The 15,610-nt window shown below is 54.1% G+C and overlaps 1 protein-coding gene across 2 annotated transcripts in view; it reads left to right on the top strand.

The window, feature by feature from the left end:
- Window positions 1-15,610, top strand: part of NECTIN2 (nectin cell adhesion molecule 2) — a 90,650-nt gene that overhangs the window by 59,143 nt on the left and 15,897 nt on the right. The window contains exons 5-6 of one of the 2 annotated variants that reach the window (XM_077336651.1): window positions 157-305; window positions 1,028-2,750. In XM_077336651.1, coding sequence (XP_077192766.1) covers window positions 157-305; window positions 1,028-1,494 — 616 coding nt within the window. In that variant the 3' untranslated portion in view covers window positions 1,495-2,750. Of the gene's footprint in view, window positions 1-156; window positions 306-1,027; window positions 2,751-15,610 lie in introns of those variants that run through there. The other variant, XM_077336650.1, reaches the window with a different exon arrangement.

Here is a 15,610-nt window from a genome sequence, read left to right as displayed (position 1 = left end):
AGCTGGAATGATTTCAGTAAAGTAAGGTGTGCCCTCCGAAAAAGAGGAAGGCATCCTGTGTCAGACAATTTGTGGGGTAGATTGATGGGCAGGGACCTCGAGGTTCAAATTGTAGGCCTTACGTTTTTTCTTTTTCTTGCTCTTGCGCTCGGCCAGGTCTAGCGGCTCGCTTCCAAAGACCGTGGCCATCAAGGGGGACAGGCTCGTGGTACGAAACGTGGATGCCTCCGTGAATACCACTTTCATCTGTCACGCCATCAACAGAGTTGGGAGAGTCTCAAGTGAACAAAACATCTTTGTACGAGGTGAGAATGGCAGGAGGGTGGTGGCGCAGTTAATAAGGAGGGGCATCTGGGTGCTGGGGAACGGGGGCCTGGATGTGGGAGAGCAGTTTATGAAATAAGGTGTCTTCCCCCTCACCCCACAAATACACAATGCACGAAGAAACGGTAGTTAAAATTCATTGTGGTGGCAGCCGAGGGCTCAGTCGAGTCAGCTGAAGGCCTGGGGGCAGTGTCTGTGGTTGAGCCGTAACAAGCGGGGTGCTAAATGTTGGAACGTGCCACCAGCAACCCCACAGCAAATGTTCATGTTGGACGTATGAGGGGCATGCCAGCAGAAGGATTTGTCGGCTGTCCCCTCCTTCCCCAGTCTTGCAAATGGCTCCGTGCGTCTTCATGGCCTGTATGGGGACTGGGATGTACCAGCAGGTAAAGGGCCTTGTGAGACCAGAGGTCAAAACAGGTCACAAAATCCAATCAACCTGCGAATCGGGTACATGTGCAGCATCGGACTGCCTGGTAGCCAGGTGCCTTGTGGGTAGGGATGCAAGGAGCGATTGGGGTCACACAGGGCCGTGCTGGGCTCTGCCTGGGCAGTGATGGGTCTCCGCCGCCCCTTCTCCCCTATCCCGCCATACGTCCCTTTCACGGCTCCGCCTGCTGCTCTGCCCCTCCCCTGGCGCTGGCGCAGCTTCCTGATGCCCTTCCCTCTGAGTGACCTTCCTCGTCTTGCTTTCTTTACTCAGACCGGCCGGCGGAGAGGCAGACTGGCAGCGCCGGAGCCGTGGCTGGGGCCGCCGTAGGGGGGATCCTGGCCGTGGCTCTCTTGGGGGCCCTGGTGGTTGTCTTCGTGCTGCGCCGTCGCCGCCTCCGGTCCACCAAGGGCTCCTATGACCCCAAGACCCGGGTCTTCGGCAATGGGACCGCCCCGCCGCCAGTCCGCAGCTTTGCCGAACTTGATCGGCCCCTCAAAGCTGCTCCGGGACGAGGGCAGGTGGAGGAGGAGGAGGAGGAGGAAGAGGAAGAAGAGCTGCGCAAGGACCGTCGTTTGCCCTACGGTTACCCGTCTCGCCGCCTGGACGATGAAGAAGAGCAGTTTGACCAGCTGGGGCCCATGCTGCGGCTGGGCTCCTCTCCCCACGGCTACGAGTACGACGACATGGAGTCCCAGCACGACGGCTCCATCATCTCCAAGACCGCCGTCTACGTGTGAACCTTGACTAGAGCGAGCCACTTCTGTGGGGAGAGAAAGGGAACTTTGGTCCTTCCAAAGAAATTCTTAGACTTTTCTCCACCTCCATGGGTTGTTTTTTATTTAATTTATGGGCCATTTTGTGGCTGGACTCCCATTTCTGGGGGGAAGGACCTTCTTTCTAGCAAGGCGTGGCAACTCTGAGAGACTCCCTTTTGAGCTGGCGGGGCATGTGGAGGTGGGGAGACCTGCGAAGTTGGGGTTGCTGGGAGGTGAAAAGAGGAAAGAAAAGAGCCGGGGACACCCGTGTCCTGGAGGATCTCGTCTTCCGCCGTGCGGTCCAGCTGCAGCCTTAACCGGATTTTAGGGATTTTTTTGGTTTTAACGTTACAGGAGACACAAAAGCTGGTTGTCTTTTTAAAAATTACGAAATGGGCACGGAGGCAAATCTAGACGGGGCGACAGCTCCCGTGGGCCCTGTGCATAGAGGAGGGAGTGACCTGTCTTGGGATGGTGAGGTTTTCCCAAGCGAGTCCTTCCCATTTTGGTGCTCTTAATTTGGGGTGCGGGAGAGGTAGGGGCCCAAACCCACTCAGCCCGGTGCTGTGGGGAGCCAACTAGGCCCCTGTCCAAATGCTGCCTGTCCTTCCCTGCTTGTGGTGCTCCATCCCCAAGGACCACTTCCCCTCTTTATTGTAACTTTGGAGAACAAGGCCAGAATCTGGGGAGGGGGGTACAAAAGGTGCGACCCATCACACCATCCCTCCCTCCAATTTCCATTTTTTGTTTTGCAAAAAAAAGAAAAAAGCTTTCCCGAAGTTCACTTCTCTCCATTCGTTCCCCAGTTTGGTGCACCCTGCCTCCTCCCCTCCGCCTGAGAGGGCCGTTCAACCGTTTTGAGTCCCCCCTCCCCAGGAGAAGAGGCGTGTGTGCGTGTGTGTGTGTGTGTCTGTGTATGTTTGTAAATGAAGTAAATTACAAAGGTATAAAATCTCCCCTGAATTGTCTGCCATTTTTGTGATGGGGCGGGTGTTATTCTGTCGTAGGGAGGAGGGATCCCTCCTTCACTTCCTCCCTTCCTCATGCACTCCCCCGTGCGGTGCCTTATCAGGCCCGGCAATTCTCGTCTCGCTGCCTGTAAATATCCCGGCCTTTTAAAAAGGGACACAGAGTTATTTTCATACTTTCTTTCCCACCACCCCATCAGTTGTCCCCGGTGGGTCGCCTGCCCCTGCCCCTGCCCCTGCGTTGTAATTAAAAGCCATCTTGAAAACGTGGCCTCTTGTCTGCCTCTTTTGGGTTTGCCTGGCGATCTGGGGCTGGAGAAAGCAGGGAGCATCAAGGGAGGAGGGGGCCGCATGACTGCAGGGACATCAAGTCCCTCGTTCCCTGACGTCGGAGCTTCTGCAGGCCGGCCGCGGCATGAATATTTCAGGCCTCCTTGCTTGGTACAGAATTAATTGGCAACGTGGTGGCTCTGGCTGAGGGGATCCCTCTTGAAGTACACGGCCAAGACACTCTGGTGTAGGCAGGGCTGGAAATGCCTGGAGAATTTTGTGTTGTGGGGATAGAGCTTGAGGGTGAGGTTTGGAGGAGGGGAGGGTCTTCAGTGGAGTTCAGCCTTCCCTCCAAAGCAGCCATTTTCTCCAGGGGAAATCATCTCTGTTGCCCAAAGAGCAGTTGATCTAGCAAAAGATCTCCAGTTCCCGCCTGGTGGAGGTTGACAAGCCCAGTTAAAATGTCATAGAGTCTTCCTTCCAGAGAGGCCAATCTTTCCCAGACAGGCTAATCTCTGTCACCTGGATGCCAGTTGTGAACCCAGAAGATATGCAGCAACCATCCAAGTGACCCTAGATTAGCAAAGGAAGTTAATCTAACCTGGACGGTGGGATTGCATAGGCCAGGCTACGATTGTGCACTTCGGCTCGGTTCAGCAATCGCCGAAGCCCAAAGCGGCACGTTAGAAGGCCAGGAGAGGAGGGGTGGAGTTGGCACACCAGCTGGCGGCTGCACACAGGGTCAGAGCTCTGCGCCTGTGTGTGGCCACCGGCCGCCACGCCACCGCCATCCCTCCTCACCGCGGAGCTGGCTGCCTCAGGCTTTGGTGACCGCTGAGGCAGCCGAACTGAGCTGAAGCGCACCAGGCCAGGCCAGGCTTTTTCAGCCAGGGTTCCTTGAAACGGGGGTCAGCCCTGCTTAGTCCTTGGATTGGAGACCATCAAGGAAGTCCAGGGTTGCTACCCAGAGGCATCTCTGGCCCTGGAAGGCCCCCAGGGTGGGCACGTTGGTCACACCTTGGTGGTGCAAGTAATGCAGCAGCAAGCAACACAATTTTATTTCTGTTCTGAGGTATTGGGCACGGCTATGCCTGCAGACGGAATTTATCAGGAGAGACCTCCTGGCTGTTTGTACCTCAGACTGTAAATATCCGTTTGTTTGTTTGTTTGTTTGCATTGTGATGAAAACTAAGACCAAGGGGTATTCTGAGAATGAAACGGGAGGGGTAATCTGCACTGGCTCCCTACGGGGAGAAAGGCAGGGCGTAATATATATAAAGTACATAAAAGATACAGTTGGTCCCCCCACACATCTCGGACCAAAGATCATTTTTCATTCACTGAAGCTCAAGACACTCCCCCAGTCCCTCTCCTATGACATTATGGGAGTCCGGATCTCTCGGGGGAACAGATGCAGTAGCCTGGAGTCAGTTCCCGTGGGTGCCGTCTGCAAACAGGATCCAGCCCAGCCACATCTCTGGCGACGGCATTTCCACGTGGCCTGCTTGGCCACGGACACCTTTCCTCCTGCACATTTCCCAGACTCTCCCACTGCCATGGCCTTGTTGCTGAGCAGAACAAGACGGCGCACACAGATGGGTATTTTGTCAGCCTTTGAGGCTATGGGGATTTTGCCAGAGAAGATGCGCGGTAACGGTCTGGGATTTGATGCCGGGGATCGGCTCACCGTGCGCTCAGATGGATTTGGCTTTTTAAAAAGAAAGAACCCCAAATGGTCAAAATAAGGGGAATGAATGTACACCTGTGTAGGGTAGAACACAGTTTTGAAAAATATAGTGCCAGTATTTATGAATCAAGTTAAAACCTGAGGCTTTTTACATAGCCTCATTAACATCGATACAGACATGCACACGAATGCCTTCACTGACCAGACAGGTTTCGGCATGACTGCCTTTATCAGTGGTCGGGCATCAAAAAAGCCAGCATACGTAAAATATACAGCAAAGACAAGGATGGTTATAGCCAGTTGGCTCCTTGCATTAAAAGAATTAGGGAATTAGGCGGCCGAGCCGAAGCACACATCCCTAAAAAAGATATTCAGGACACTGGACCAGTGGTCAGTTCTGTGGGCTAGAAGGGCAGCCCAAATGACTGGAGGCCTCTCATGTTTCCAAACAGGCCCTGGTCCAGTTGAGTGTATTCAGGGAAAGGAGCCCACCTTCCTCCAGAGGATGCTTATTCAAAGTGTTCCCTTATTTTAATCCTTTTTGGGTCTTGACCTCTGTTTGGGCCAGAATATTTTCTCCTTTGTGTTCTGTTTTTTAAAAAGAAAGCCACCACTGTTTGACACAGCTCTGACGGAGGTGGTGAGGGTGGGGTTTTTGGCAGCGCCTGGCTGTGGTTCAGGAACTGATCGGAGCTGTCAGTGGCTTCACGTCTCCATGACCACCGTGGCTGCCCCAGGAGGAAGCTCAAGTTCCCTTTCAAGAGCAGAAGGTGCGGTACGGAGGAGGAGGAGGAGGAGGAGAACCGGCTTTTGTTTGCCTTCCCCTCCCACTGCCCCATGATGGTTGCTGTGGAGGTGTTGCTTTCAGCAGGTGCAGGCCGTGGCAGTCAACAGACTTTCCCTTCCTGCCTTCCCAGGCTTGGGTGAATTTGTGCTAAACTGCCCCTGTATATGGAGGTTCTAATTTGCCTATTCTGGCTGATAGTCACAGTCTTGTTCTTCTTCCACAAAGCTATATACGGCAGTGTTGGGTAGTTGTTCAGTGCACCAGTCTAATATCTGGGAGACCAAAGTTTGAAGTTACATCTGGGTCACAAAAATGAGGAGGAGGCCTACTGCATGGGAGATACCCTGCTGGGTAGCAGTGTGTGCGAATGAGATCTTGGGGTACTTGTGGAGAACGGTGAGGATGATCTGGAGCCTGGGGACCAAGCCCTCGGGGAAAGGCTGAGGGACATGGGAGTGTTCAGCCTGGAGAAGAGGAGATGGAGAGGGGACAGGACAGGTCTCTTGAAGTACTGGAAATAGGGATGTGCGCTTGGGTTTGGTTCATCCCTGCCTTGGCTATCACCGAAGCCTGAGGCAGTGCCAGCGCCACAGCGTGGAGAGCAGGGGCAGCGCTGGCGCACCAGCCAGTGGCCGCACGCAGGTGCACCGCCACCACCCTTCTGGTTGTGAGAATAAAAAGGAAGAGAGGCTGTTACCGGCTTTGGGTTCTCACTGGGGTGAAAGGCAGGGACACCAATGAATTAAACAATAAAATATAACCTTTGTCCCAAGGGAGGGAGGGGGCTTTTGCTGGGGTGAGCTGGTGTTCCGGTTTGAATGTGCCTGGAGACACGGGGGTGGGATTCTGGTGCAGGAGGAGTCCGGGAAGGGGCATGTGATGCTGCAGAGTCCCTCCTCCAAAGTTGCTGTTTCCTCCAGGAGAACTGAGCTTTGGAGCCTGAAGCTCAGCTGTCATTCCAGGGAACTCCAGGCCCCTCCTGATGGTTGGCAACCCTCCCTGCTATCCTTTCTGGCTTCATCATCTCCAGGGCTTACTCCAGGCATTTCCCCTCTGGCTCCCTGCTGGAATGTAAAACCCTGGATTACCCCCCCCCCTCCCCATTCCGTGTTCAAAAGCGCCGGGGGTCATTCACCGCTCTGCATTAAAAAAAGAAAAGAAATCAAAGTGTTTGGCTGAATATTTATCTATGCAAATGCCCTCTCTCTGCATAAATGCTCAAATAGCATACTTGAGTTTGCACTGGATGCTCGAAGGGGATTTTTCTCGGTGGAACAGAGAACCCACTGCCTCCATTCTTGTACGAGAACTAAGTGGAGTGGAAGGGGGAGAGATTTGGGGTCAGGGGAGTCCCACCCCTGAAGGAGGCATGCCGTTAGCGAGGCTAAGTAGAAGAGCCACATAGGCCCACTGAAGGCTTGCTCCCCAAATGCTTCTTAAATGAAGTTCTGACCCCATGTAGGCGAAGAGCTTGCTGTGATTATTCCCCTGTGACACTGGCAAGGCAGGGACATTTGCTCGCGTTACACCAGGGGTAGTCAAACTGCGGCCCTCCAGATGTCCATGGACTACAATTCCCAGGAGCCCCTGCCAGCATTCGCTGGCAGGGGCTCCTGGGAATTGTAGTCCATGGACATCTGGAGGGCCGCAGTTTGACTACCCCTGCGTTACACAGTTTCATGGAGCGCAGTGTTGGCAAGAGTGTAGGACCAGTAAACCACAAATTAGCCCCTGCACGGAGCATCTTGCGACCTATAATGGGCAAACTCTTCTGCTCATGTGCCAGCCAGGAAATGGTGTGCCACTCAAGTACACACTGCTAGTTCCCCACAACCTTTGGTGTGGTTTTCCTTGCTACACTCAGGAGCCAGATGTATGTGTGTGTTGGGGAGTACAGGAACAAGCCAAGAGCACATGGCTGATTCACAGCCCCATCCAGGTCCCTGGTCCTCCAATGACCATGCAGAGGAGCTACTTCAATACTTTCAATAATATTTGATCATCTCGCCTTCTCTTTTTTTTTGCTGGATGGGGGACTCCCAGTTCTCCATGCACTGCAGAGAAATATGTTCGGTTTTGGTACCTGTACTGTCTCTTAACAAAACAGCAATTTAATTTCTAGGTCAGGGTTCCCCAACTGGGTGTCTGTGGGCACCGTGTCACTCACCAGCAATTTCCCTTACGGGTTCTTGCCCAGCGGGCTTTCTTATTGGCTGTGCAGGTTAAAGAGGCAGGTTCTTAAAACCGTTTCCGCATGGAGTGTTGGAAGAGTCGCCCATTTAGGGTTGTGCACTTTGGCACGGTTCGGCTGCCTCGGTGATCAGGAAAGCGTGCCGAACCGCACAACTCTAGCTGTTCCTCACTGGTTCTATTCAGCCCTTTTCTCTGAAGTGATGGGATGGGCTTGGCCTCCTGGGGCAGCCATTTTGTGGTTGTACCAGAATCACAGAGGAGCCCACCAACACAAGGCTGGGGACCCCCCGCGCTAGGCATTCAGCATGCTGCTAGGAATGCTAAATGTTAGAGGAGATGCCAACATGCAGGTGGTGGCTGGAGGTCTCCCACTAGGACAACGGATGTCCGAGCGACAGATGTCAGATCACCCAGAGGAAGCGGCTGATTTGGAGAGCAGATGTTGTGACGTTCTTGAACTTTCTCTCCTTTCTAGGCTCCGATCCCAAAATCTCCCAACCTGGAGCTGGAGACCCTAGGTCTCGCACCAGGTGGAGCCGTAAACTCACGGCTAGGCCCTAGTCAACTTGATTCACTTTTGTCTGTAACACAGCAGTCCTGGTAGATGCGGCTTCAAGGAGAGTCAAAGTCGAGCTTTAAAAAAAGGTCATATTATTGCTGGGAAAGGCGTTGGACCTTAACAGCAGGCTTTATCAGCCAGGATTTCTTGATAGCCCTGGAAGGGTTTCCCAAATGGGTAGGAGATAATTATTTGTGTGTGTGTGTGTGTGTGTGTGAGTATTTAAATGTGTTAAACATTTATTGGGTGAGATGACCATGTATGATCATGTTGACCTGCCTCTCCCTCCCAAAGTGGCCAGTGAGAGGCCCTGGGTGGGCATGTCCACAGCTCTGCTTCCTAACCGTATTCTGCATGATCGTGCCATTTCTGGGCTTTCTCGGGGAAAAGTTGAGAGGGTTTTTCTATAGTGGCTGGCACTTTGCCTGCTTTAGTTGGCACCTGCCGAGCGCTTAAAGCACTTCCCCTGCATGGTTTGTGCCCAGGTCCGTTCCGGGGGTTTTCTCGAGCGTCCCAGATACGAGTTTGGATCCCCGCCTGCCCTAAGTGCTCGCATGACTGTTGAGCTGAGTCCATGCACGCTCCTGGGACGGAGGGTTTGCTCTCGAAGGCCGTAACCCATTCTCCTCACCCTTGGCAGAGCTCAGTTCCCCAGACGAGAACGGCTGCTCTGAAGATTGGGCCTCTCAAGTGCTCTACCCCACGGAGAGCCACCCAGAAGCAGCCTGGGAAAGAACACGGGGCAGCAGCTGAGGCTTGACTTTTTGGCAAGAAGTGCAGAACAGTACAGAGCAGGGCTGAAGTGAGGTTTGGAACTGCTTGGGGTTCTGGTCCCAATTCCCAGTGGTTTCTTCCACTGGCTTCCCGAAATCCTGGCATCTCTTCACAACTCCAGGGAGGACCGGCCCAGGAAAAACAAATTAAGCAAATCTATTCCTCCCTTTCTTGCGCCAAGGAACTCCTGGGAGGGTCCTGTGACTGGGGGAGACTGACCGGGATAGTATCAGATAGATATTTGTCCTTCCTTCCTGCAAAGAGTGTGGATGTGTCCCCTTGGGTCCGCACACCCCCCTGTAGGGTAGGCCAAGAAAGCAACGGGCTCAAAGTCACCCAGTGGGCTCTGTGGGGCGGGGGGGGGGGGGGAGATTTGAACCCAGATCTGCCAGGTCACAGTCTTAGCTCCATGACTTCGACTTCCTGTCTCCCTTAGCAATGGATAGACAAGCTACATTTAGGGTAGCCGGGACCCTCCTCCTGGCAACCAGCAGAGGACGAGGGGGACTTAGGAGGAGAAAGAGTGCAGGAAGTGACATCATTGCACCAGAGACATCAGGTGACACTCAGGCATCTGGGCAAAACCATGAGGTTTCTACCATGAGGTTTTTGTCCAACTAGCATGGCGTTGCCCAGGTGTCTCTGGTGTGATGACCTGTGTCTTGCAGCCGTGGCGACCCAAAGGGGGTTGTGGCATTAGGGAGGTTGGGAACCACTGGCCTAGGCCACCGCCTTCCTCCTGGCAAATCCCCATCCCCATACACACACTGGACATCAGATTGGTGGCTGGGGAAGGGTGTGTCAGTGGAAGACCCCTTGGGCAGGGAGGCTGTCTGGAGCCCCTCGCTATGTTTCATTCAAGATGGTCTTCCATGAATGAGGAACCCTTAATAAAGTTCCTTAAACGGGCTGTTTCCTGACCTCATTCGATCTCAAAAGCTAAGCAGAGTTGGCTCTAGTTGGTGATTGGATGGAAGACCACCAAGGAAGTCCAGAGTGGTGACACAGTGGCCATCCCACCCCTGGATGACTCTTGCCTTGGCAACCCGGGGGAGCAGGCCTGCCAGTCTCCAGATGGGGCAGTGAAACCTCCCAGAAATTGGGGCTGATCTCCAGGTGACAGAGCTGTGTTCTCCCAAAGAAAACGGCTGCTGTGAAGACTGGACTCTCTAGCATTAGACCCCCACGAGATCCCCACACCCCAGATCTTCAGGAATTCCCCGACCCAGAGTTGGCAGGCCTGGGGAAGGGAGGCGAGGGCTCTATCACCGTGGGCCATGCCTCAGCTGACAGCAGGGGGATTGGAGGGGGGGGGTGTGTGTGGAGAGGATGGACCTGTTCCGAGTTCGCGGAATGAGCCCACGCGCTGACCTTCCCACCAGGGAAAGTTTTGCAATGGGGCCGTGCCTGGGAAGGACGCTTGGCAGTGCAAGAGATGCCAAGAGGAGAGTGGAAACAGGCCTGCTGGGAAACGGGTGGGGTGGGGGTGCACTCGCTGCCCGATACGGCTACGGAGGCCTCTGACAAGGAGCCAGGCCGTTTTTCCCTTCTAGTGCTCAGTGCGCCGTCAGCAGGGGGTATTAATAGGCGGTGCACAAGAGAGTGACGGAGAACTGGCCTGGCGTGTTCTGATAGCTTGGCGGGGAAGCTTCCCAGCTGTTAGTTTGTGCACAAATCCTCACAGAGGAGGACAAGCCAGGCTGCTCCTCTCTGGTCCCGATCCTCCACTCTGTAGTCCAGTGCTCGGAAAGCAGGTGGATGTTTGTGCTGTCTTCCAAGGCAGCGTGCGTGTGTGTGTGTGTGTGTGACATACTGTCAGGTCCCCTTGTGACTTCCCAAAGAGCCAGTGTGGGGTCATGGTTCAGAGTGTCAGTCTCTAATCTGGAGAGCTGGATTTGATTCTCCACTCCTTGTCCACAAGCTGCCAAACGTGACAACTTGGGTCAGTCTCAGTTTTCTCAGAGCACTCTCAGCCCCACCTCCCTCACAGGGTGTCTGTGGTGGGGAGAGGAAGGGAAAGGCATTTGTAGGCAGCTTCCTTCTGGTAATGCAACATGGGATTTAAAAAACAGCTCTTCTTCTTTTGACTGCAAGAAAGGCACTCTGCTCATGCCCAGAAGCAGTCTTGGGGACAGGGTTTATAGACAGGGCCCTATGCAGATCCCCAAACTGGTTCTGGTCTTGTGTTAAAGCTGGTATTAAACTATCTCTGGAAGTTTATACAGTTGCATAAACTTAGCCGGAGGTTATGTTGTGTTTACTTGGGTGGGGATCTGTCTGTAGGGTGGGTGGAATAACTTCTTTTTAATCCACGCTTCCCCTTTAGAGCTGAGAAGGGTGGAGAGGACCCATCAGCCTCTGTAAATGTGTGTTCTTTCTGTGGTTGCCACCTTTAAAACTGCCTTTGCCCCCATGACAGACAGCGCCTCATCTGGAAGGGAATGAGGGAAAGTTTTCTTCTGCGTTGCAAAATGTGTGTTTGCTGCCAATTATCTGCACAGCAACCTGTGGCAGGGGCAGGCGCCAGCCAGATTGGATGTTTCTGGCTCAAGTGCTTTACCTGTCCTGGGTGTGGGAATCCTAGAGTGGGAAGGGGCCAGAAAGGCCAGGCAGGATTAATGCTCCCAAAACTCAATTCCAGGGAAACAATACGTAAGTACACAAGAAGAGATTGGAACAGCACCTGTCTGGCTCCCCACCGGCTCCCCTGGAGGCTCAACAACTTGAAAAAGGATCGAGGGATTTGTGGAGGGCGACGTCTATCAACTGCTCCTACCCGGGGTGTCCGAGGGGAACCTGCTCATTCAGAGCCACCGACCCTCTGAACCCCAGAGCCAGGAGGCCACACCAGGGAGGGGGGAAGGGGCTTCCTCTGACTCTCCCACCCTCACAGCCACCCTGCCTGCTGCAAGACTTACAGGGGAATCTTGGAGAGCTTTGTGGCAAGCAGGGATCCGAACTCTGGCCTCCCTGGCTTGGTTCCAGGGCTCTAACACAATGCTGATTCTCACCGGAGCCACCCCACCCCACCCCACCGCTCCTCTTCCACACCTTGGAAAGGGCTCTGTTGCAGCCTCCCTCCCGGACACGGACTCCAGGGATGCAGCCTGCGGAGTCACTCCTCCTCGAGGCCAAGAGCCCGGCCCCTTTCCCTTTTGTCTGGTTTCGTGTAAACACGGCCCAGGGATTCCCACGGGAGGGGCAGATACTGCGCGAATCCCTCCTGTTAAGGAAATGCAAGGGGAAAAGAGCTTTTGTGTGCTTGTTTATGAGGAACAGGTGGGGTGGGGGGGAGAATCAGAGAGCAGTCAGTCCCTGGGCGCATAATTCCCCATAGTTTCGGGGACAGACCATGTGACTCTCGTGTGGTCCTGCCAAGGAAACTTTGGAATTAAAAAATACGAGGCAGGCCTGGGGGGGGGGGGGCAAAGGGTAGTGCTTGGAGGATCTTGTCTTCCACAGCAACATCACTTCTAGGGAATGGGCTGGAGTAGGGTTGCGTGCGGCGGCCAAATTGGCCATTCCAGACACAGTCAGCCCCATGCCGCAGAGGGGGAGAGGAGGTGCGCACCCCCTGCAGTGCGGCACTGGCTGAGGCGGCCTGGAACAGCCAATTCGGATACCCGGCCACACACAACCCTAGCATGGAGTATTTCAGGGCACCCTCCCTAAATTTCAAAAATTATACAAGGGGCAGAAGGGGGAACATGAGAGGTGTTTATCAACCCATGCAAAGAGAACTTTGTCTCCCCCTCCCAAAAGACCAGCACTCCAGGGCACCCAGTGAAGCCAATGGGCAGTAGGTTCAGGACGGACGAAAGGAAACACTGCCTGACACAGAGAGGGATTCAAAAGTCAATTCGCTGCCAGAGGATGTAGTGATGGCCTGTTTTAAAGGGGATTAGATTCATGGGGGTGAGCTCTGTCAAAGGCTACGAGGCTACGAAGCTGCAGGAAGATCTCATGGCATGCTCGTTACCCAAAGTGGACAAGTTGCCGGACTCGTTAAGGGCAAGCACAGGTACCCTCGACCCCTGCCCATCTTTTCAACATCTTTATGCGCCCTCTGGCTCAGCTGCTCTGGAGCCTTGGGCTGGGTTATCATCAATATACCAATCACACCTAGCTCTATCTCCTTATGGTTGGCCACCCAGATTTCCCCCCCCCGCCGCCCCATCCATTTGCCATGGCTGGATGGCTTGAGCAGAGTCCCCTGAAACTCAGCCACTCCAAGACAGAGGTCCTGTGGCTGGCAAGGAGGGGGCAGAACAGGATGCGCACTTGCCCCTACTGGCTGGAATGCAACTGACTATTGCGCCCCGGCCAGGAATTTGGGAGTGACCTTAGATGCCTCGCTGGCCATGGAGGCACCGGCCAGGAAAGTAGCACGCCAGGCATATTTCCATCTGTCCCCTGAGGACTTAACTATGGTAATCCATGCAGAATAGACTTCTGTAACTCACTCTACGTGGGCCTGCCCTTGTCCCTGACCCGGAAATTGCAGCTGTTGCAAAATGCAGCTGCTAAGGTCCCCACAGGAACATCTTGAAGGGCCCACATCCAGCCTGTGCTGAGGCAGCTGCATTGGTTGCCAGTTGCAGCCTTGAGGTTCAGGGTTTAAGGCCCTTCACAGTCTGGGACCCACATATCTGAGGGACCGCCTGTTGCCCTATGCTCCCCACAGGGCCTTGTGCTCTGCAAGTGCCAACTTGTTGGTTGTTCCTGGCCCTAGGAAGATTTGCCTGACCTTGACCTGGTGGAATGAGCTCCCAGAAGAACTGCGGGCCCTGCGGGAGCTGTCTGCTTTCTGCAGGGCCTGCACGATGGAGCTCTTCTGCCAGGTCTATGGTTGAGGTTGGGGCAGGAGGAAGATCTGGTTGGGCCCCCCTTAGGAAGTTACGTCGCCTGCTAGAACACCATGGGTGACGTTGGTTGACATAGCCCCCTCCCTCCCCGGGGGCAGGAATACTGCATGGGATGGATTGGGTTTTTTAGCCAGGTTGTTTTTCTAATGTTGTGTTTTTTAGTAGAGGTGTAATGGGACTTATTGTTGTGGGGGTTTTATGCTGTAACCCTGAGGGGAGCTCTTACAATCAGAGGCCTCCCAGTGATGGGAGGGGGTGGCCTTGGCCTCTCTGCCCTGTGGCTGGCCCTCCAGAAGAACTGGTTGGCCAGCGTGAGGCAAGATGCTGGACCCTCCCTGGTCTGACCCAGCGGGGCTCTTCTGGCATTCTTAGCGGGTCAGAGCCATCACTGGAGGAGTTTGAGCTGGGCTACATATTTGTCTATGTGCAGGGATTGCGGCCTAGGTAGCGGAAGGGCAGGGTACAAACATCATGCAGGCCGCCCTTTGTTTACCGCAGGCGTGCTCTTGTTCTTCTGACCTCCTAACCCCTCTCGGTCCCCATCCCTGCGTTTGTCTTGGAGGAGTGCCTGGTTAAAAGCTTTCCAAGCCTTAGTTCTACGGCCTCCTCCCCCCCTCTGAGCCTCTCCAGAGGAAATCTAAAAAAGCTTGAGGAATCGGAGGCGTATCTCGTCTCTGCTGAGCTTGCCCGCCAGCAGCACACGTGGACAAAGCCCAACGCTCTCTCCCGTGCCCCTTCCACCCTGCAGGTGCCCAGCTCTCTTTTTAAATCATTGATGATCCAAAATCTGATGTTTTTCTTTCTCTCCTAGCATGGAAGTTTGGCTGCCAGCACTGGCTCACCGTAGCAAAACTGTCCCGGAATGTGTCTCTCAGGCAGAACAGAGGCAGCATTGCAGAAATGTTATGTAAGATTAGTATGGAGCTATTTCATGGTTCTTCCAGCACAACAGCACGGCTTCCAGCTCTGGGTTGGGAGAGAATTGGGGGGAGTGGATAGGGTTGCCAACCTCCATATGGTAGCTGGAGATCTCACAGGATTACCTCTGACTTCTGGGTGACAGAGAAACCGGCCACTTTGGAAGCTTTTAATATAACCCTCCAGGCCATGGGGTTGTGATGGGTCGGACACAACTTCGCACCTAACAACAACAACAACAATATACCCCAGTGAAATTGCTCCCTTCTCCAAGTTCTGCCCTCACAGGCTTCAACCCCAGAAAGCGGGTTAAAGGCAGGATCACTGGCTGGGAGGGGTTTGTGATTCCGAGGGTCCAGATCTGTGTGTGTGTGTGTGTGGGGGGGGTTGGCAGCCAGAAGGGGTACCCACTGAAGACAGGAGACTGGTTATTTAGGGTGGGTGCCAAGGGAAGAGGGGAAGAGAGAGAAACTGGGGTGGGAGGCAAGATAACAAGGTTTATCGTTTGTTCCCAAGGGAGGGGGAGAGGCTGTTCTGGTCAAAGCTGTTCCAAAGTGTGGGATGATGCTCTGTGTGTGTGTGGGGGGGGGGCGGACAAGCTGTGACTCGGCGCACCGGCCTCGTTCATCATCCCTCTGGAATCCCAGCTTCCTTTTGCTCAGATGGAGAAACTGGCCTCTGACTCGCTTTCCCTTTTGCTCAAATCCTAAAAGGGAAATTTCATATCTTCTACTCTGTGTGTCTTTCCCCCTCCCCCCTTTCTGTGACAAGGCTGTGGTTTTGAATATCTTGACTCATTTTTCGGGCTGTGGTTTGGCTCCTAGAGAGGCCCCTCCGCCTCCTTTGTCAAGTGCTTTCCTTGTTTTTCACCTGTCGCTGATCAGGTGGATTCTCCCCTCCAGCCGTACCTGTTTGACTGGTATAGCCGTAACAGGTTATGTTTTCTGCGCTTGCTGTCTTTGGCGCAGGTCTTCCTCAGAGCCAAGCTTGCCCAGGGATCTGTCCCTGGAAGGGGAACCGGTTTCCCAGGGTCTCACCGGGCACTGTGGGCAGCAACAGCAGGAGGGAGGGGAAGAA

Source organism: Paroedura picta, chromosome 5, assembly GCF_049243985.1.
Source record: "Paroedura picta isolate Pp20150507F chromosome 5, Ppicta_v3.0, whole genome shotgun sequence".
NCBI lineage: Eukaryota > Metazoa > Chordata > Lepidosauria > Squamata > Gekkonidae > Paroedura > Paroedura picta.
This window is presented reverse-complemented; position numbering and strand designations above follow the sequence as displayed.